Source organism: Scyliorhinus torazame, chromosome 6 (genome assembly GCF_047496885.1).
Source record: "Scyliorhinus torazame isolate Kashiwa2021f chromosome 6, sScyTor2.1, whole genome shotgun sequence".
NCBI classification, from domain to species: domain Eukaryota; kingdom Metazoa; phylum Chordata; class Chondrichthyes; order Carcharhiniformes; family Scyliorhinidae; genus Scyliorhinus; species Scyliorhinus torazame.
In genome coordinates this window covers 308,949,926-308,971,202 of record NC_092712.1, presented here as the reverse complement: position 1 = coordinate 308,971,202, position 21,277 = coordinate 308,949,926, and the positions used below count along the sequence as shown (strand labels likewise).

General features: G+C 43.9%; 1 protein-coding gene across 1 annotated transcript in view; it reads right to left on the bottom strand.

The window, feature by feature from the left end:
* Positions 1-4,373: 4,373 nt before the first annotated feature.
* Positions 4,374-21,277, bottom strand: part of nphp3 (nephronophthisis 3) — a 79,955-nt gene continuing 63,051 nt past the window's right edge. Inside the window, exons 22-28 of the mRNA XM_072510034.1 lie at positions 18,351-18,592; positions 17,692-17,767; positions 15,989-16,116; positions 14,407-14,647; positions 8,904-9,029; positions 6,872-6,987; positions 4,374-4,922 (exon numbers count right to left, since the gene is read on the bottom strand). Coding sequence (XP_072366135.1) covers positions 4,742-4,922; positions 6,872-6,987; positions 8,904-9,029; positions 14,407-14,647; positions 15,989-16,116; positions 17,692-17,767; positions 18,351-18,592 — 1,110 coding nt within the window. The 3' untranslated portion in view covers positions 4,374-4,741. The remainder of the gene's footprint in view (positions 4,923-6,871; positions 6,988-8,903; positions 9,030-14,406; positions 14,648-15,988; positions 16,117-17,691; positions 17,768-18,350; positions 18,593-21,277) is intronic.

Below are 21,277 nucleotides of genomic sequence, written 5' to 3'. Positions count from 1 at the left end.
TTTCTTTGCTTTCCAAACAAGGGAGTGGAGGGTTCTGGCAGGAGGGGGGCAGAGAGGAAAGTGGAGTTGAGACCACAATCCGATCAGCCATGACTTATTGAATGGCAGACGCTCCCAAGTCTAATGTTCCTAATACTTAAAATGATTGGTATTCATCTCTTTTTTTCTTAAAATTAGAGTACCAAATTCATTTTTTGCCCAATTAAGGAACAATTTAGTGAAGTCTTGTGTTGATCCTTATTAATGCATTTCTCTGAGGCTTCTGATAAAGTTATCGTATTTTGGGTGTAAGGGAGGGGAGAAAGTTCTCCTTCACCTATTTAAGTTCCTGGATTGTTTTGCATTCTTGTTCCTCGATTGGGATTTAGGCCGCAGACACCATTGTCTCATCCCCTCTGGCAGAGCACGATGAGAGACATCATGGAGTGCTGTCACCTCCAGTCTGCATCTATTGACAGAGGTGAACCAAAATGCTGAACATCTGTAACAGAAAAAGTTGGAAACGCTCAGCCAGGCTGTGGAGAAAGAGCAGTCAGTCTACTCTGTCCTCCTGGACCATCCTGGACATGACACACTGACCCACTTCTGTTTTCTCCACTTGTCCTCCTTTATCTGCCGAGTATTTCCCTTTGTTCTCGAGTTCTAGCCATGGTGGTGATTTTCTGATATTTATTCTATTTCTTTCTGAAACTCCGGCCAATTGAATACCAGAGTCTTTGTCAACAATACCAATTCAGATGCTTAATTTACTACAACAGACAGGGAGTTGGGTTGAATTTTAATCTATCCAGTTATGCAAGATTGATTGTATCACATAAAATAGTGCAGAAGAGGCCCATCGAACCTGCACCGACAAAAAACACTTGAGCTGCCTACCTAATCCCATTTGCCAGCACTTGGTCCATAATGTTATGACGTACCAAGTGCTCATCCAGGTACTTTTTAAAGGATATGAGGCAACCCGCCTCTACCACCCTCCCAGGAAGTGCATTCCAGTCCGTCACCTCCCTTTGGATAAAAAGGTTTCCCCTCTCATCCCCCCCCTAAACCTCCTGCCCCTCACCTTGAACTTGTGTGTCCCCTCATGACAGACCCTCCAACTATGGGGAACAGCTGCTCCCTATCCACCCTGTCCATGCCCCTCATAATCTTGTCCACCTCGATCAGGTCACCCCTCCGTCTTCACTGCTCCAGAGAAAACAACCCAAGCCTATCCTACCACTCTCATAACTTAAATGTTCCATCCCAGGCAACATCCTGGTGAATTGCCTCTGCACCCCCTCCAGTGCAATCACATCCTTGCTATAATGTGGCGACTAGAATTGCACACAGTACTCCAGCTGTGGCCTCACCAAATTCTATATAACGTCCTTGCTTTTGTAAAGTATCCACAGGTTCTGCACAAACATAATGGGGGGGAAGCATTGTGGATAGCACAATTGCTTCACAGCTCCAGGGTCCCAGGTTCGATTCCGGCTTGGGTCACTATCTGTGCGGAGTCTACACATCCTCCCCGTGTGTGCGTGGGTTTCCTCCGGGTGCTCCGATTTCCTCCCACAGTCCAAAGATGTGCAGGTTAGGTGGATTGGCCATGATAAATTGCCTTTAGTGTCCAAAATTGCCCTTAGTGTTGGATGGGGTTATTGGGTTATGGGGATAGGGTGGAGGTGTTGACCTTGGGTAGGGTGCTCTTTCCAAGAGCCGGTGCAGACTCGATGGGCTGAATGGCCTCCTTCTGCACTGTAAATTCTATGATATGATAATAAAAGCTAGTGGATTTCATCACTGCACTCAGTTATTCCATGCTACAAAGGCACTAAATGCCATCACATTCTTTCCTGCATTTTCATTTACGATAGATACTTAAGAATTTTTAGAATTTAATAGCTCATTTCTCAAACTGTAGCCCAACATTACATATGTACAAAAATCCAAATACTTCATGTCATAAATTTTTTAAAGATCCCATTTTCCCCTTTTTTGAAGGGAAAAGTCCATGATGATTGTGTGGGTCAAAATCCAAGTTTGTGGAGGACTTCAGGAATCACATTTTAGCACAGACATATGTATAAGAGTTAAGGACAATAGCTTACATTTATATGAAGCCATAATGTGGAGATGCTCCAAATCACACAAGTAGAGATCAGACTGAATCAAAAAAGGAAATGGACCAAAACATGTTCAGAGGTAGGGCTAAGGCTTGTATCTGAAGGTGAGAGATGATGTAGCAAAGGGATATAGAGATACAAACTGCAAGAACCAGGTGGGTGAACACACTGTCAGTGGGTGTATAGAGCAGTTTGCGGCCTATGTTTATGCTCATGAACCTCATCCACATATCTTTTCATTCCTTTCTTCCTCTTGAACGTTATCTACCTTCCTTTCAAATATGTGTGATATACACCTCAACCACTGTCTTATAGCTAATTCCTAATTCCACATTCTAACCATTCTCTGGAAACAGTTTCTCCTCAGTTCTCTATTGGATTTGAGTGACTATCTTAGATTTATGGACACTGGGTTCAAATATTTGCACAAGTGGAGATATCCTCTGTACCCTATCAAACTCCATAGTCCCATATCCAATCACATCACAGCTTTCTTTCTGGGAAAGAGCTCCAGTCTGTCTCCAATCTATCGTAAATCCTTACCAAAAAGTTAAATTCTCAATTCTGACCATTCCCGTAATTCATTTTTTCTCACCTTCTCCAGTGCCTGTATCCTTTTTGTAACATGCAAACCAGATGTGTTCACACATTCATCTTCCGATCCAACAATTCTGTCTCTCTAGAAGCAAAGCTCAGTCCTTTGCATTCTTTAGGCCTTATTAACCCGTGTTGCTTCTTTTAACAATGAGAATCGTGCCCCTAGAACCCATTGTGCCCCAACCCTGCAACTCATTTTCTAAGAGTTCTGTATTCGATGTTCCTCATACCACAATGCACCACCTCACAATTATCTACAATGAAAATAATTTCCTAAATACACATCCATCCACAAATTTATTAACATACTTTTTAATGCAGGCCTCAGTATTCAGAATACCCTCCACAAATGACCAGGGTTTAGCTATTAACCATGCCCATTTAACCAGGGGGCAGCACGGTGGTTAGCACTGCTGCCTCACAGCACCCGTGACCTGGGTTCAATTCCAGCCTCCGGTGACTATGCGGAGTTTACACGTTCTCCCCGTGTCTGTGTGGGTTTCCTCCGGGTGCTCCGGCTTCCTCCCACAGTCCAAACATTTAAAAAAAAAAAAAAAAAAAAATTTAGAGTACCCAATTCATTTTTTTCCAATTGAGGGGCAATTTAGCATGGCCAATCCACCTACCCTGCACATCTTTGGGTAATGGGGGTGAAACCCAAACAAACACCGGGAGAATGTTCAAACTCCACACGGACAGTGACCCAGAGCCGGGATCGAACCTGGGACCTCGGTGCCGTGAGGCAGCAGTGCTAACTACTGGGCCACCATGCTGCCCCCCATAGTCCAAAGATGTACAGGTTAGGTGGATTGGCCATGCTAAAATTGCTCCTTGGTGACCATGCTCTGTGTCCAACGGTTCGATGGAATTACTGGGTTACGAAGATTGAGTGAGTGGGCCTACAAAGCTGGGCTCTTTAAGAGGGTCGGTGCAGACACCGTGGGCTGAATTGCTTCCTTCTGCAATGTAGGGATTCTCTGACCTTGCAATTCATCAGTGCATGTCAGTGAAGTGAGTTGTCTGACATTAGTCTGCATGATTCCAATATCAAAATAAAGCTCCCTACCTCGGAGTGCTATACTAGAGGTGCTGTCCCTTATGGGCAACACCAAGAGCACAACACTTCAAACCAGAACGGGAAGAGTGGAGGATGCAAGCTGGGTCTCGAGTAGAGAAATGAGGCCGTGGGAGACCAGATGGAGGATCTGAAGACTATGGGCTGATAGATTGCAAGACGATAGAGGTCAACAAGGATGGTGTTGACAGATAAACAGGATATTTTGTGGGATGGATGCAGATGGGGGAGGATTGGATTTGGAAAAGCTGACTGAGGTGACAAAGACACAAGTTTCGGTGGCAAAACAGTTGAGAACACCAAATGTTTAAGTGCTGTATTTAACATTGAGGTTCTGCGCGTACTGCTGAAAGCTAGCACGAGCACGGATTCACTACCGCATTTCCAAGAACCTGCTCCAACAGCAATTCAAGCATAAAGAAATATATGTCAAGATCCTTTTGTACAGCCTACTTCACGGAGGTTGCGGGAAGCTGATGTTTTCCCTTCAAAGGAAGAAGGATATTTCATGTTCTATTTAAGTCTGAGACTTTGAGAAAATTATATTCAATAATAAAACACTGATATACAAAATTAGCACTGGTACAAATGTCAAAAGTGCTCATGGGAAATCTGGTTTATTTTTACAAAGCTGTGGTGTTTGAATTCTTCATTTACAAGTATGTTCAGCCAATTCATGACATAAGCTGGATAACGTGATCCCAGTGACTGGCAGAAAGGACTTTGTCTTCTCTCCAATGTGCCAAAGGCTTGTCCTTCATTTTTCATTCTGATACATTTTTTCATGTTAATAGATACATAATTACTTCAGTTTCTTGGAAAATTTCCATTTTAAACTTAAATATAATTCTGCTTCAGGATTGGTGCAACATCCTGTGTCGGCAGCTGTAAATACAAAAATGACACTTTGTCCCAAAATGGTTCACATGTCCAGCTTCTGCTGTCCGTTCCTTTCCGCAGGTCACCTGTATCCCAATTCCAGGTAGGGGTTAGGACCCAGAGCATTTCTTAAACTGAAAGTGTCTCCTGTGGATGAATGCCTTGAAAGAGCTTTCCCACCCACCACCGAGGCCTCCGCTTCCTTGATATCCATCGCTCTCTTGTACAACTCAGCAGCCTTTTCAAAATTGGCCTCCTCGTAGCTGTAAAGTAAATTGCAAGGTAACGTCAGTCTCCTAGTCTGGTCCACTAATGCGAAAGGGGGTCTGAATATCACTCATTTTGTGCACTTCGGTTTTGCAAATAATCAATATCACATTAAACCAAGTCAATTTAGCAAAATTCTCTAATTTACATCCTTTTTCTCCGACATGGCAGGTCACCAGTTCACACCCATTATTTTCAAGAGTATCCAATCAGAATTTACATTTAGCTAATTTAAATTCTCTGAATTCTTATATCAGATTAGGTTCTATTTTGATGATGCCATTTTGATAGTATAGCTAATGTATAGAATATGCATATCATAATTTACAATTGTAATGTCACTTGTCTCTATCTGCTCTTCTCCATTCCTCACACAATCTTCCCTCACGACGTGATCTAGTAATCTGCCCGCCTGCACACCGAGATGTATATTGCTCCGATCGTGGCATTTAAACACATTGGGTTGACTTTTCTTTCCCTGGCCTTGGCCCCATGGACCGTTGAAATACTGGTCAGGAAGTAACCAATGCCGGCGGAATCCTGTCTGATTATTGCTCCTCGGCCTTTCGACTAAGATCAAGCGTGGGATCAGGTGTAATGCCTGGATCTGGTATGCCTTGTGGGGCCCACAAATTGGATTCAATTTGAATTGTTTTTTGGAGCAGGCAAGGAGCTGGATTCTGGGTTTGCCTCTGTCCACACTGAGCTCTGGTTTTGTAACTCTGATAAACAAAGTAATTAAAAAAAAAAAAAGAATCCTGTCCAATTAAGGATGGCAGATGGGTCAATAGGAAACCATCCAGCACTAACAGACTGGCAACCCTCCCATCAAGAGGTAGAAGCTGCCGAAGGGAGGAGTGAAGGTGCCTTTGTTCCCAGTCTCCAGCCACAAAGTGAAAAGTCAAGGGCAGGAGGGTTAGGGCCTTCAGATATCAAGGGAAAATGCCCCCCCCCCCCCTCGCGCAGTAACAGGCACTGCTGCAGTGATAGGCAATTTGCAGAGCAGCACATCCCAAAGAGATTCTACAACTAGGAGAAAACAGTTTAATGGACATCCTCGGAGTGCGATGGGTACCCTATGTGCCAGGTTGAAAATGTGGTTGGGTCCAAGAGTGCATCCTTCAGCACTTGGGGAACTTTTTAAAATAAACTTGAGTATCCAATTATTTATTTTTTTCAATTAAAGGGCAATTTAGCGTGGCCAATCCACCTAATCTGCACATCTTTGGGTTGTGGGGGTGAAACCCATGCAGACACGGAGAGAATGTGCAAACTTCACACAGACAGTAACTTGGGCTGGGACCCCCTAAGGAACTTAACTGGTTAGCTGACATATGTAGGCAAATGCTCAGCACACAGGGCGCACCGTCTCTTCCAAAATCAATGAGGCGGCGCAGTGGTTAGCACTGCTGCCTCACAGCTCCAGGGACCCAGGTTCAATTCCGGCCTCGGGTGACAGTCTGTCTGGAGTTTGCACTTTGTCCCCGTGTCTGCGTGGGTTTCCTCCGACAGTCCAAAGATTGCAGGTTAGGTGGATTGGCCATGCTAAATTGCCCCTTAGTGTCTAAAAGGTTATGTGGGGTTATTGGGATAGGGTGGAGGCGTGGGCTTAAGTAGGATGCTCTTTCCAAGGGCCAGTGTATACTCGGTTGGCCGAATGGCCTCCTTCTGCACTGTCAGGATTCTTCTTCTATGATCTATGATTGAGGCAGCACCGCCTTGTAAAGTCTGTTCTCCAGTCTTGCCTCATCAGCTAAACGGAAACACAGCCTAGTGTGTCATGCCCGTCTTAAATACCTGAAATGTATCTTGGCAACATACCATGTGTTACAGAGCAAGTCAGAGACCGGGGTACAGTCATCATGTAAAAGCAAATACATGGCCGGGATGTATTTCTGCCTCTGACAACTATAAAGACGGAGCTCAGTGCAGCTTTCATCCTTACTTTAATACTGCTAAATTCTTTAGTGTCTCTCCCACCCTGGGATGGCAACGACCCAGGCTGTCCTCATAGATCTTCAGAGCACGTTCGTATAATGGTAAAGCTTCAGTGTGCTTTTTCTGCAGGATACAGACACATTTATGACATTTGTTTCTAAAATCAAGGCGTAAAGATGCCTTTACATCAAAATTGCTCATAGTTTTATTAATGAATTAAATTATTTGTGCCCCGTGTGAGCAATGATACTCTGCTACAATCGTTTAGTCTCAGAAAATCACTCATTAGCATGAGAAAACATGTTCTCAAGGATAACACTGTCATAAGGACTAGTCATTTTACAGAAATTGGCAATGACCATTCTGGTCTACTGAACATGCACCGGAGTTAATAGATCACCATTTAAATACTCACTACTGATGAACACACGCAGTACAGAAGGTGCTGCATGGAAATCTTCAGTCCTTACCAGGTCTCGCCTATATGTGCTCCAGTTCCATACCAACATTGTTGACTCTTAATTGTCCTGTATAGTGTCCCACCAAGTTATATCACATCTTCCTCAGGTCAACCAGGTAGGACGATAGATGACATCCTTGCCAATGATGCCAACGTACCAAGAGTGTAAAATAACTCAATTTTGAAAACTTCCACTAGAACCCCCTTTAATTTCCCCTGGCATAAGCTAATTTTCCAAGCTTTTCATCACAAGTTTAACCTCTCAAATCTGGTACCATGCTAATGGTTCTTTCCATATCTTCAATGTCCATCCTATAAATGGACCTATCTCATCCCTTGTACAAATGTATAATCACTTTTCCAATGTGCCAATATAGATATAAAACTATGACCTGAAATTCATCGCATTAATTGCAGAAAAATTGTGAATCCCTTCCAATCATCCGACATCTTGCGAGCACAGAAAACCTTCCTGCACTATTACATCCTACTGGAAAATGTGGAAAATTATGGGAGGTGTATGTTCAAATTCCAGGGGCGGGATTCTCCAAGCCTCCGCGCCGAAATCACACTCGGGGCAGAGAAGGGGCGTCGACGCCAAAATCTGGCCCTACGCTGCTCCTGCAATTATTCTGGTCCCCGGAGAATCGCCACCAATCGTGCATATGCTGGTCGGACGCCATTGAAAGAGGCCCCCGCACCGATTCTCCGCTGACAACTGGCCGAGTTCCCGCCAGCGTGGTTCTCTCATGGTTCCACCTGGCGGGTGCTCGGAGTGGCGTCTGCAGGCGGAGTCCGTGGCCGCCCTGGTTGGGGTGGGGGGGGAATCCTTCGCCACAGGTGGCCTCCAGGACAGCCAAGCTCGCGATCGGGGGCCACCGATCGGCGGGCACACGCAATCTCGGGTGGGGGGCCTATATTGTGGGGGCCGGTCCGCTGTGTGGGTCCGCCATGTTGCGCGGGGCGGCCACCTGCGTAAGCATGCGTGAATCTCCGGCCGGTAGTGCAGGGCCCCGTATCGGCAGCCGGAGCTGCGAGGACGACTGCGGTGCCCTGCTGGCCCCCTTCAGGTGAGTGAATCGCTGTGGACTTTCTAGAAAAAAGTCCAGTGATTCCAGTTTTTTCACGGGTGTGGGGACATAGCCCCATTATCAGAGAATTCCAGCCCAGATCTGTACTCCAGGCAGGTGAGGCATGAACTCATAACGTTATCCCTTATTACTTGACCTAGCCCCTGGTTACTTTCCTGATTATTCATCTTCAGCTTTTATTCCCCTGATCTGCCTTCTCTGCCCCACCTCGAAAAACGTGGCAGAACGTTTAGTGCCTTGCTCCTCACAATAATGTACCTCAAGTTAGTTGCGTTTGCATTCAGCAAGTGCCACGGTAATAAAGATTTTTATCATGCCGTATCGGCATTTCATTCAAAACTGCCTGTATTGACAAGTTGCCCGAAATCCACTTTTGCTGTTCAGCTTTCTTAAGCCGTACCCAATATAGTGCAAAACAGTTCTACGTTTTATAACCACTTAATAAATAATGGAGCAGTCAAGTATAGTGAAGCCAACAGTCAACACACCAACTGACAGTACAGCACCGCCAAATTCACCAGGGCAGTTGCCACACTCGGGTGCTTTGGGCCAAAGGATTTCTGACGAATTTCAACTGCCAGTTGGCATAAAGGAACTGCCTTTTCCAATTTTCCCTGTAAATTAAGAACAAAGGATTAACATGCTCGGAAACAGTTCAGCATTCGTGGCAAAACAGAAGAAACACTTCATGTATTTTACTGCTTATGGGTTAGAAGATTTATTGTAATCTTTGTTTCATGAAACCAGATCTTTTGATAAGGTACCACATCAAAGGTTATTAAAAGCTCATGGTGTAGGATGTAACAGCCTAGGTAGAGGATTAGCTGGCAGGTAGCAAACAGAGTATACATCAATGGTTTTTTTTCTGATTGACAGTATGTGACTAGCAGAGGTCTGTGCTGGGACCTCAAAGTTTTACAATTTACATCAATGACTTAGATCAGGGCAGCAAAAGCGTGGTAGCTAAATTTGCAAACGACACAAAGAGAGGTAGGAAAGTACGCTGTGAAGACATACAGAGAGGAGGACTGGAGAATAGCCAATGTTGTTCCTCTGTTTAAGAAGGGTAGCAAGGATAATCCCGGGAACTACAGGCCAGTGAGCCTTACTTCAGTGGTAGGGAAATTACTGGAGAGAATTCTTCGAGACAGGATCTACTCCCATTTGGACACAAATGGACGTATTAGTGAGAGGCAGCACGGTTTTGTGAAGGGGAGGTCGTGTCTCACTAACTTGATAGAGTTTTTCGAGGAGGTCACTAAGATGATTGATGCAGGTAGGGCAGTAGATGTTGTCTATATGGACTTCAGTAAGGCCTTTGACAAGGTCCCTCATGGTAGACTAGTACAAAAGGTGAAGTCACACGGGATCAGGGGTGAACTGGCAAGGTGGATACAGAACTGGCTAGGCCATAGAAGGCAGAGAGTAGCAATGGAGGGATGCTTTTCTAATTGGAGGGCTGTGACCAGTGGTGTTCCACAGGGATCAGTGCTGGGACCTTTGCTCTTTGTAGTATATATAAATGATTTGGAGGAAAATGTAACTGGTCTGATTAGTAAGTTTGCAGACGACACAAAGGTTGGTGGAATTGCGGATAGCGATGAGGACTGTCGGAGGATACAGCAGGATTTAGATTGTCTGGAGACTTGGGCGGAGAGATGGCAGATGGAGTTTAATCCGGACAAATGTGAGGTAATGCATTTTGGAAGGTCTAATGCAGGTAGGAAATATACAGTGAATGGTAGAACCCTCAAGAGTATTGAAAGTCAGAGAGATCTAGGAGTACAGGTCCACAGGTCATTGAAAGGGGCAACACAGGTGGAGAAGGTAGTCAAGAAGGCATACGGCATGCTTGCCTTCATTGGCCGGGGCACTGAGTATAAGAATTGGCAAGTCATGTTGCAGCTGTATAGAACCTTAGTTAGGCCACACTTGGAGTATAGTGTTCAATTCTGGTCGCCACACTACCAGAAGGATGTGGAGGCTTTAGAGAGGGTGCAGAAGAGATTTACCAGAATGTTGCCTGGTATGGAGGGCATTAGCTATGAGGAGCGGTTGAATAAACTTGGTTTGTTCTCACTGGAACGAAGGAGGTTGAGGGGAGACCTGATAGAGGTATACAAAATTATGAGGGGCATAGACAGAGTGGATAGTCAGAGGCTTTTCCCCAGGGTAGAGGGGTCAATTACTAGGGGGCATAGGTTTAAGGTGAGAGGGGCAAGGTTTAGAGTAGATGTACGAGGCAAGTTTTTTACGCAGCGGGTAGTGGGTGCCTGGAACTCGCTACTGGAGGTGGTAGTGGAAGCAGGGACGATAGGGACATTTAAGGGGCATCTTGACAAATATATGAATAGGATGGGAATAGAAGGATACGGACCCAGGAAGTGTAGAAGATTGTAGTTTAGTTGGGCAGCATGGTCGGCACGGGCTTGGAGGGCCGAAGGGCCTGTTCCTGTGCTGTACATTTCTTTGTTCTTTATTCTTTGAGATGCAGGAGTTGAGTGAGTTGGTAAAAGTGGCAGATGGAATATAATGTGGGAAAGTATAAAGTTGTTCACTTTGGCAGGAAGAATAAAAAAAGCAGAGTATTACTTAAATGGAGAACGGCTGCAGAATGCGGAGGTGCAGAGGGATCTCGGTGTTCTCGTGCATGAGTTACAAAAAGTATTCAAGAGCAGCGTGTAATCAAGAAGGCTAATGGAATTGAACATAAAAGTAAGAATGTTATGCTTCAGTTATACAGGGTATTGGTGAGACCGCATCCCGTCAAGCTGTGGTCTCCTTATTTAAGGAAGGATTTAAATGCGTTGGAGGTGGTTTAGAGGAGGTTTACTAGATTAATACTGGAATAAGCAGATTGTCTTATGAGGATAGGTTGGAATGGCTGAGCTTGTCTTCACCTGAATTTAGAAGAGTGAGGGGTGACTTGATTGTAGTATACAAAACCCTGAATGGTATTGACAAGGTAGACTCAGAAATTATTTCCTTTCTTGCGGGCGAGTCCAGAACTAGGGGGGGCACTGTTTTGAAATTAAGGGTTCTACCCCCACTCCCGCCCCCCCCCCCCCCCCCCAATAGGATGGTGATGGGGAGAATGTCTTTTTTTCCCCCAGAGGGTTTTGCGACTTTGGAACTGTCTGCCTCAGAAGGCGGTGGGAGTGGGACCACTGAATATTTTTAAGGCAGAGATAGATTGATTCCCTTGCCCAACAAGAACCTACGGTTATCAGGGATATATGGGAAATATGTAACTTAACACAAACAGGTCAGCTGTGACCTGACAGAATGGCAGAGCTGGCTTGAAGGGCTGAATGGTTTACTCCTGCTCCTAATTTGCATGTTCTATGTTTATAAAAGAAATATCACATCCTACCACATAGGTCTACCTGCTGTTACTTATACAAATGAGTATTACACATTGTTTCAATCAAGTTATAGGATTTACACTGCAAAAGTCCATTAAAACCTCAAACATTCACTTAGCCAAATGTTGCACGTCCACTCGCACCTAAAGAAATAACTTGCAAAATAGTCCCTAACACATCCTCATGATGTCTTGAAGTGTTTCACAGACAAAAGATTACTTTCACGTGTAGTGACTTGATGTTATGTGGCCTAATGCGGCATACAATTTACACAAAGCAGCCATGTAAACAGCGATGAGAATTGATCATTATCATTGGCGTCTGTTTCCTTTTGTTACAGAACATGGCTGTTTCTTACATGCATAGAGTCATCTGTTGTGCATTCTAGATCTGCATGGCTTTCCATAATGCTGGCAAGGATGAATTTTTGAGCTACCCAGTCCTTGTAGCTTTCCCTTAGTCTTTAGCTGCCTGTAATCTTCGCTGTTCAAAGGAAGCAACAACGCTACTTAGGATCGCTCCACAAATAGTTCTTTCTTGTGGATGTTTCTCCCAGTTAATGGTAGACATGCCATATTTACTGAAGTTTGCCTTCAAGGAGTCATGAATTTTTAAAAATAAATTTAAAGTACCCAATTATTTTTTTTTCCAATTAAGGGGCAATTTAGCATGGCCAATCCACCTACCTTGCACATCTTTGGGTTGTGGGGGTGAAACCCACGCAGACACGGGGAAAATGTGTAAACTCCACACGGAGAGTGACCCAGGGCCAGGATTCGAACCTGGGTCCTCAGCGCCACAGTCCCAGTGCTAACCACTGCACCATCGAGCTGCCCTTTCAAGGAGTCATGAATGATAAATTCATGTGTTTTTAACATGTAGTGGTTGAGGAATAAATTCTCCTCTTTTCGCTTGATCCAAAAATCGGCATCTCTGACAATGCAGCACCCCTTCAATACTGTGGTGAGTATGTGGCCATCTCCTGCACTGGTACCTGGGCCCACGGCCATCTGCTACCGCTGAGACAAGCTAAAACGTAATGACACTTTCGCCTTAATGGGACTAATGTGGGAACAGCAGTGGCTTGTGTCTGGAGTATTTTCATGTTCGGCAACGTAGGTATCGGCTGCAGCAGAACCGTAGGGACATGCATTATTGGAAATTCCAGCTGCCAATAAACCCCAGTGATGCTGTAAGGTGATTTAAAGGGAAGTATAAGAGATTTATTTTGCCTTCCTGAAGCAAAACTGCAACCGAATAAGAATAGTGAGACTATTATAGTCTAATGTGTAAATTTGTGAATTTACAAGTACAGCGATGCCTACAGAAACAAACAAGGATTGCATTCCCAGGAATTTTGAAAATGAATGAATGATTTTATCAAGGTTTTCAAGGCATGAAGGGGAACTGATAGTGTAGATGGGGAGAAACTATTTCCACCGGTTGGGGAGTCCCGAGCTATGGGCACATGAAAATCGCTTATTGTCACAAGTCGGCTTCAAATGAAGTTACTGTGAAAAGCCCCTAGTCGCCACATTCCGGAACCTGTTCGGGGAGGCTGGTACGGGAATTGAACCGTGCTGCTGCCGAACATAATTTAAAAATAAGAGCCTGACCTTTCACGGTTGAAGTTCGGAAACATTTTTACACACAAAATGTGGCTGGAAATTTGGAATGGCCTTCCACAGATGGCAACTGATGCTGGGTCAACTGCTAAACTTAAAACTGAGATTGGTTAAGATTTTTATTATCAAAAGGTGTTAAGGAGGCAGCATGCGGCTAGCACTGCTGCCTCACAGCACCAAGGTCTCAGGTTCAATCCCGGCTCTGGGTCACTGTCCGTGTGGAGTTTGCACATTCTCCACGTGTTTGCGTGGGTTTCGCTCCCACAACCTAAAGATGTGCAGGGTAGGTGGATTGGCCACGCTAAATTGCTTCTTAATTGGAAAAAATGAATTGGGTACTCGAAAAAAAATTTTTTAAAGGTGTTAAGGGATGCAGGGCACAGACAGCTACACAAAGTCCTGTTCCAGGCAAGACACAATCTCACTGAATCTCGGTACCGGTTGCAGGGGTTAAATGGCCTCCTCCAGTTCCTAACTTGCAACAACACATCATAATGCTGTTTTAGTCATTTTCATGGAGACCTGCCTCCTTGTCTTGCCTCATGCTTAGCAGAGTGGTACCCCTATATCTAAGCTTTGTCTAAACAACTGTGTCTCCCTCTAATGGAAAGAGATGCCTCTGTGAACTGTAGCTAATTACTGGTCATGCTCATTTTGAAAATCGCTGCTTTAAATGTTGAATTATAAAGGAGTAAATGTTTATCACTTGGGAATAATGATGCACTTTAGTTTTCTGACTTCTGCAGCATCATTCTCCAACATTCATTCATTCCTGAATCAGGTTCATTTTCAATCTAACTGATGCAAAATTAGTTGAAGAGTATTCGAAAATGTAGATATGGCTAGGGGATATGATTTGGTCTCGTTCAGAAATGGGCAATTATGCTGCAGTTTGCTGTATTTTTGCCAGTGAACTCCACTACTTTCAGGATCCGTCACAGCTCGCTGTGTTGGGAAAAAATTGTGGGAGACGGAAAGAATCCAGCGTCGGACAGACTCACTTTCTTTTTGTACAACACCGCCAGATGTTTGATGGTGTAAGCCACAGAGGGATGATCAGGTGCCAGGGCGACACAGCGAATGTCCAGTGCTCTCTCGTACAGCTCCTCAGCTTTCTCATGCTCCTTTTTCTCATTGTATAAGGCTGCCAGGTTATTCAAGGACTGTGCGCAATCGGGGTGGTCACAACCAAGAGTCCGTTCCCTCATTTCCAATGATCGTTTAAAGAAGGTTTCTGCTGTCCTATATTGAAAAAGAAAATCCTCTATAAGGCCTGTCACCACTGTTTTCTGACATATTAACTCGGGACTAGAATGGCAACGTGTTTATATTCTCGATTCAATTTAAAGAAGCATGACAACTGCCACCAATTTTACTCCCATTTCCTTCACAATTTTATTGCACAGGATGCAGATTGTTATCCTTAGTTAGAAAATGACGTACACAGTTAATGATGTGTTGTCTTTTCCCTTGTCAAAGTTTTGCGAGAAATGTGCCCAGCTCGCTGAAACTCTCAGATCAGAGCATTTGACGTTCAATGCCAGCATCTCAAGAGCATCGAGTTTCCAAATCAGATGGGAGAAATATTTCTCAAAATAAAATTCAAAGCAAAATTCTATTCAACTGCAACTTTTGTATTCGCCTAGCATCACAACATGCTTCACAGGAACAATCATTCAGTGATGTTGGACACCCAGCCACATAAAGTAGTATTAGGACAAGTTGGTCAGAGGTGGATTTTAAGGATATCTTAAAAGAGCAGAGATGGAATTCCAAAGCTGAGAACCAATGCAGTTGGAGGCACAGAGAAGCGAAAGGTTTGAATACATTTTGAATAAATCCCGAATGTGGTGCTTTTCGTTTCTTTTACCGATTGATTTTAAAAAAAGAATGTAATTGAATTGTCAACACGTAGCCCGAGACTGAAAGTACTTGATCACTAGACTTCTACAATGTGAGAGGAGGTTGTAACGACATTGCTCAGAGTACTGAGAGGGTGCAGGTGGTCACACTGTTGTGCTACATTGGAGGTGGTGAGAATTGAAATCTGCATTTTGAAACTGATGAGGCTTTTCAGCATTGTCCACTGTCAGATCCAACAAATATCGTCACTCAACCAATCATGATCTATATAACAGAAGGTATCTATAATTTTAGATGTTTGTCTATTGTTAACATGCCATTGATATAAAGGAACCGAGAAGCGGTTTATTCTTAAAATAACCAGGAGTAAAATTATTTACTGTTATCGCGAGATAATTAATACTGAAATTAACATTAGATAGTTCTCCTTGCCACATAGCTCGATAAATCATTCATTTTTTCATTTTTTAAAATAAATTTAGAGTACCCAATTCATTTGTTCCAATTAAGGGGCAATTTAGTAAGGCCAATCTACCTAGCCTGCACATCTTTTGGTTGTGGGGGCGAAACCCACGCAAACACGGGGAGAATGTGCTAACTCCACACAGACGGTGACCCAGAGCCGGGATCGAACCTGGGACATAGGCGCCGTGAGGCAACAGGGCTAACCCACTGCGCCACCGTGCTGCCCTCTATAAATCATTCATGACATCCACTTACTCAATGTTATTTTGAAGATAGTAGAGAACTCCCAGTTCATTCAGTATCCGAGCAGTGTCCGCTGACTCAGTCCCGAGGGTAAGCTCCTCCAACTGCAGAACCCGGCGGCGAAGAACAGCAAAACCATGCTGAAGAGTGAAATGTAAATGTTAACATAACAGACCAGTCACTGTTTAAACATCACCATTATGCAGAAATGTCTCAATACAGTAGTAATCATCCCAAATTTCAAAATCCCCTTTCAAGGGACAATTATTTATTTCAGCAAAAGTATTTTCCGTTGAGAGCAGATACAGTTTGGGTGATCTGTGATCTATTCACAAGTTCACCTCCTGACCCTACTATCCACAGGACTCAAGTTAGGAGTGGGATAGAAGATTTGTCGCTTGTTGAGGCTGCACTACACTAAAGTTTGATACCATCAAGGTCAGAGCTATCTAGTACATCAGCATCCCTGCCAACTAGATCACCACCAGTGTACCGTGGCAGGAGTATGATGAATGTAAAAGTATACAGCACCTGCCTTCTCTGCAATCGCAACCACAAGAGCAATAATGTCATAGGAGCACCTCAATGTTCCTCACCAACACACATACACCATCTAAACTTGGACATACATCACCATTCTGTCATTGTTGTTGGGTCAATATTAACCATATCCGATAGATCAGGATTGTAACGGTTACCCAACACTTTGGGTAGAAAAGGGGCCTAAATTATCCAGGGTATAATCTATCTTCATGAGGATGCACTTCCTAGTAAACTGTGTTGTACTGCACTTCTAATGACTGTGTGTCAGTCATTACGAACAGTAAGTTGACAAGATTCCCATCTTTCTACAAATCCATTTATCCATCCATAATAAAGACTCCAACTCCCTCTCACTATTTCTGTTGTTATGGTGATGAAAGCAGAGTATCCTAGAGAATAGCAGCATAAATGACCAAGGAATGTAGGCAAGATTTTAAAACGGGGAGGAGACCACCTAAGAGTGAAAAATGTATTTCCATTCAGATCAGATTGGAGTCCAAGATCCTTTGAACAATCTTAAGTGGGCACAGTAAGAAGTCTTACAACACCAGGTTAAAGTCCAACCTGTTGGACTATAACCTGGTGTTGTAAGACTTCTTACTGTGTTCACCCCAGTCCAACGCCGGCATCGCCACATCATGGCTACAATCTTAAGTGGAGGAGATATAATTCAACATGTCAGTAATGCCCTCATCACCGAGAAGAGATTGTGGGGGTTTCGAAAAGTAGTGCCTACAACAAACCTTGTAAATACCTATCTGTTAAATCTTTAGATTCATAGCTTAACTATAGTTGTACATTAGTGCTGGTAGATTAAGTGGCATTCAAAATAAAAACAAAAAAAATGTTTCACTGAATTTACACTGGGTGTTTTGGGCATTTCAGATCAATTTTGTTCCCTTTGTTTGATCCTTGGAATAAAATTGAAAAACAATGGAAAAATTTTGTTTCTAAATTGGCAATAAAAACAGGCTCCATAAGAGGACCCTAACTATAATCTACTTCCAAAGCTGGAGAATATCGATAATGAGAAAAGCAAATTCCAAACAAATACTGTACAGATAAATTACACAGGCATTTAAATGGCTATTTTGTAATGCAAATATGCACCTGACATTATGTCAGCACACAATACTAACTCAGTTATATTAGTTACATCATTCATTCCTCACCATGTTTCCTTTTTGCCTGGAAACCTTCTGCCTGATCTTCATGGACCGTTTCCTCAATGGTTCCACTTGCTCGTACCTCAAAATAGGAAACAGTGTGCATAAAATTGAACAGCAGTAAACTAACATTACCATGTCTCAGGGAATTTTAAAGCAAAACTAACAATTTAACTTGGACACTTTAGCGTATTCCAGAGATTAACAGGTGGCAGTCTATCCACAACAATGTATCAGGGGTCAGTGAAGATTGTAGTGACCCCAAGTTAAAAGGAGGGATTGGAGAAAAAAAAAAGAGAAGAGAAAAAAAACAGAGGGAGGAGGAAGAGGAGAGAGAACGAAGAGGCAAGAGGAGCAAGTCGTATACCCATAACAGCATACAACCTTATAACATCACTGAAGTTGAAGCATGTGCATTCAATATTTATGAATAAATGACTTTAATTTATTGATAATGCTTTCAAATTATAATGCAGTGCAACACATATGGAAAAGAAGTTAGCGTTTGATTTCGGTAACCAGCATTTCTACAAAAAAAGATCTTCTGGAAAGATAGTTAAGGCTTTGAACTTCCTGGCAGCAAAATACAATGACAAACTACTCGTGGTAACATTTGTTAATTTAAAATGAATGTAAAAGGTATCCTATAGTAATCAAGAACTTACTTATTTTGTTTTTGATAAAGCATCGCGAGAGCATCCAGCTCCTGAGCGACCCTTGGATGCACCGAGCCGTGGGCATTTTCACTAATTTCCAGTGCCTGCTTGTACAGCTGCTCTGCATTCCCAAACTTCTTCCACTGCACATACACACCAGCTAGCTGGTGCAAGGACTGAGCCACACTGGGGTGATCTGGATCCAGTGCACTCTCTCGGATCTCCAGAGAGCGCTGCAAGGGTGCAACAGCCTAGATATGTGTGGAAAATTGCAAACAGTTAAAATGTTCTGCTCGTGACCCAAACATAATAATAGACCAGGTAAGGGTGCGTTAACATTTACCTGGTTAGATTTATCATACAGTGATGGCTATATTTACTGCTGGCCAGTTACAATTACAGGCTGTCTTTTGGCATTGCGGTATTAAAATGAATGTTTTACTGGATGGCATTAAATTTAACCAGAGAAAGTCAACAAACATTATAATCGAGATGTTTCTATAATGGAACAATGACAATTACTAGCATTTATACAGCATCAGTAATGTAATGCAAGAGTTCTAAAGTGTCTACAGAGACAAGTGGGCTCTTAGTGATGGGAGGCGAGGCGGAGCACGACCTTTGAGACTTCTCGATAAGGACTAGGGCTTGTGAATTTGATATTTCAGGAGTACGGGACGGATTGAAGCGAGTGAGGATAGGGCAGCTATAGAAAGGGGATGTACTGTGAGACATAATGCAGACATTCCACATTTTTGCACAATGTTTGGTTATGTCAGTGGAACTCAGCAACTTGCAGGTAATTTGCAGGAGCACCATATGATTTGTTATGTTGTAGGTGTAACATAAGCGGCTTCCTTGTGGGGCACTTGACAAAGGAAGGTTCAGACGTGGAGATAACTTTAACACGTTTATTGAACTATTTACACTTCTATTACTCAACCCTGTGTCTCTACTCACTGACTGTCTCCACTGGAAAGAGCCAGATCATGTGTGTGGTGTCCTTTATATATGGGTTGGTGTAATGCCCCCCTGTGGTCGTGTCACCTCCTTGTGTATCGTGAATGTCCATTGGTCACGTCCTATCTAACTTATCTATTGGTTGAGTATGTGTGTGTGATGTTTCTGGTGCTCCCTCTAGTGTCTAGCTAGCCTACATGCATTTACATTGATGCACATTACCACATCCCCCCTTTTTTATATGTTACATATTTTCTGTACACTTTAAGAAAATTGAACAAAAGCCAGGTAGATACGTTAATGTGTATACAAGTCATGGGAACAATGATTAAACAATATGTCCAAATCATTCATGTGAGTCCAAAAACCATCAATCATCATGGTCAAATGTCTCTCTTGGTTATGAATGCCATCAATGTCCCTGTGCCACAGGAACCAAGAAGTGGTCAAATCACTTCGCTGTCTGATTTGGAGTCCCTTTCTTTTTTTGATGTTTGTGATGGTGCTGTCGGATGGCATCTTGTAGCTGATAAGGTGTTGCTGTTGAAGAGGTACCATCAACAGTATAATTCGAGGTCATGGATGTGCCATATGTTGAAGTTGGATAAGACTGTACATACTGGTTCTGGCCTCGTGCTGTGCAGGAAGGGTGATCCTGCTGCGAACCGTTGAAGCTTGTCGAATTGGAAACAGAATTGCTGCTCGCATAAATACCTGGCGATGGTGTGAAACTAGAACCTTGCATCTGATAGGAATATGCCATCTGGCCAGGCTAGGGTGCAGCAAATCCTGGGCTGTAACTAAGGCATCCAGTCTGTAGTGCAGATTGCGCTTGCAGTAGTCCTCCTTCGGTCTTGATTCCATTAATGGGCAATCCGTAGTGCTGGCCTGTTTGAGAATATGCTGCACAGACGGCTGGCTGCTGCAGGTCAGATTACTGGGTTTGTCCAGCATGAGCTGTCACTGGCCGCACTGCCGGTGTAGAAAAAATGTGTGGATATAGCTGTGGTGAATATTGGTGTATTCCTCTTGGACTGTAGCCGCTGCTTGTTATTACTGACCCAGTGTAATTGTTAAGTGATCCACCTCCTGTCGTTGTGGCATCTGCTGTCACCCTGAGCGTGCCATCACTGAAGTTGCGGCACTCCCCGTCTGGAGTAAAGTCCTGCTTACGTGAATCAGAGTCGGCGTTTGGTTGCTCCCCATCTGGAGTCTGGTCTGTTTTAACTGAGTCAGTGTTGGTTTGTTGATGCTCCCTGTCCGGAGTCTTAGCAGGTTCACTGGAGTCAGCTGAGATTTCTTGACGCTGCACGTCTGGAACATGCAGGAATGCATTGACTTGTGGAGAGGTTCGAGCGAATGAGGGTGGAAGTATCATGGTGTCACCGGAGTCAGCAGTGGTCTCACAGTGATTGTCGAGTGCCTCTGTACACACTAGCTGAGGTCTGTCACTTTGCACATCTTGCATGGGAAGTGGGATGCTGTCGTCACTCGTCTCACATGCCGTGGGTAGATCCTCAGTAGCTGCTTGTTGTTCACTTGGGTTGGGTAAATTGTCAGAGTCTTCATCTGATGGCGCAAACAATGTGGGTGGACTGTCATTGTCTTGCTGTTGTCCTTCATTTGGGCTTGGACTGTCATTGTCGCTTTGTTCTTCACTGTAGCATGATAGACCGTCATGGTCGTCCTGCTGTGCACTGGAGGGTGGTAGACTGTCGTAGTCTTCTTGCTGTTTACTTGAGCATGGCAGACTTGCATCGTCTGCCACTAGTTGGTCGGAGGAGGTTGCTGGACCCTCATGGTCTTGTTCCTGCAAGGACTGCGCGTTGGAGTCTTGCGTTGCTTCTATCGTGGAGGCTGTCTACGAGCTCGCTGTGGAGGCTTGTGACACTGGAGTCACGTCTTGTGTGTGCAAGGACTGCGGTGTGGAGTCTTGCGTGTCTTCTTTCTTAGAGTCGGGAACCCTGAGCGGTGCG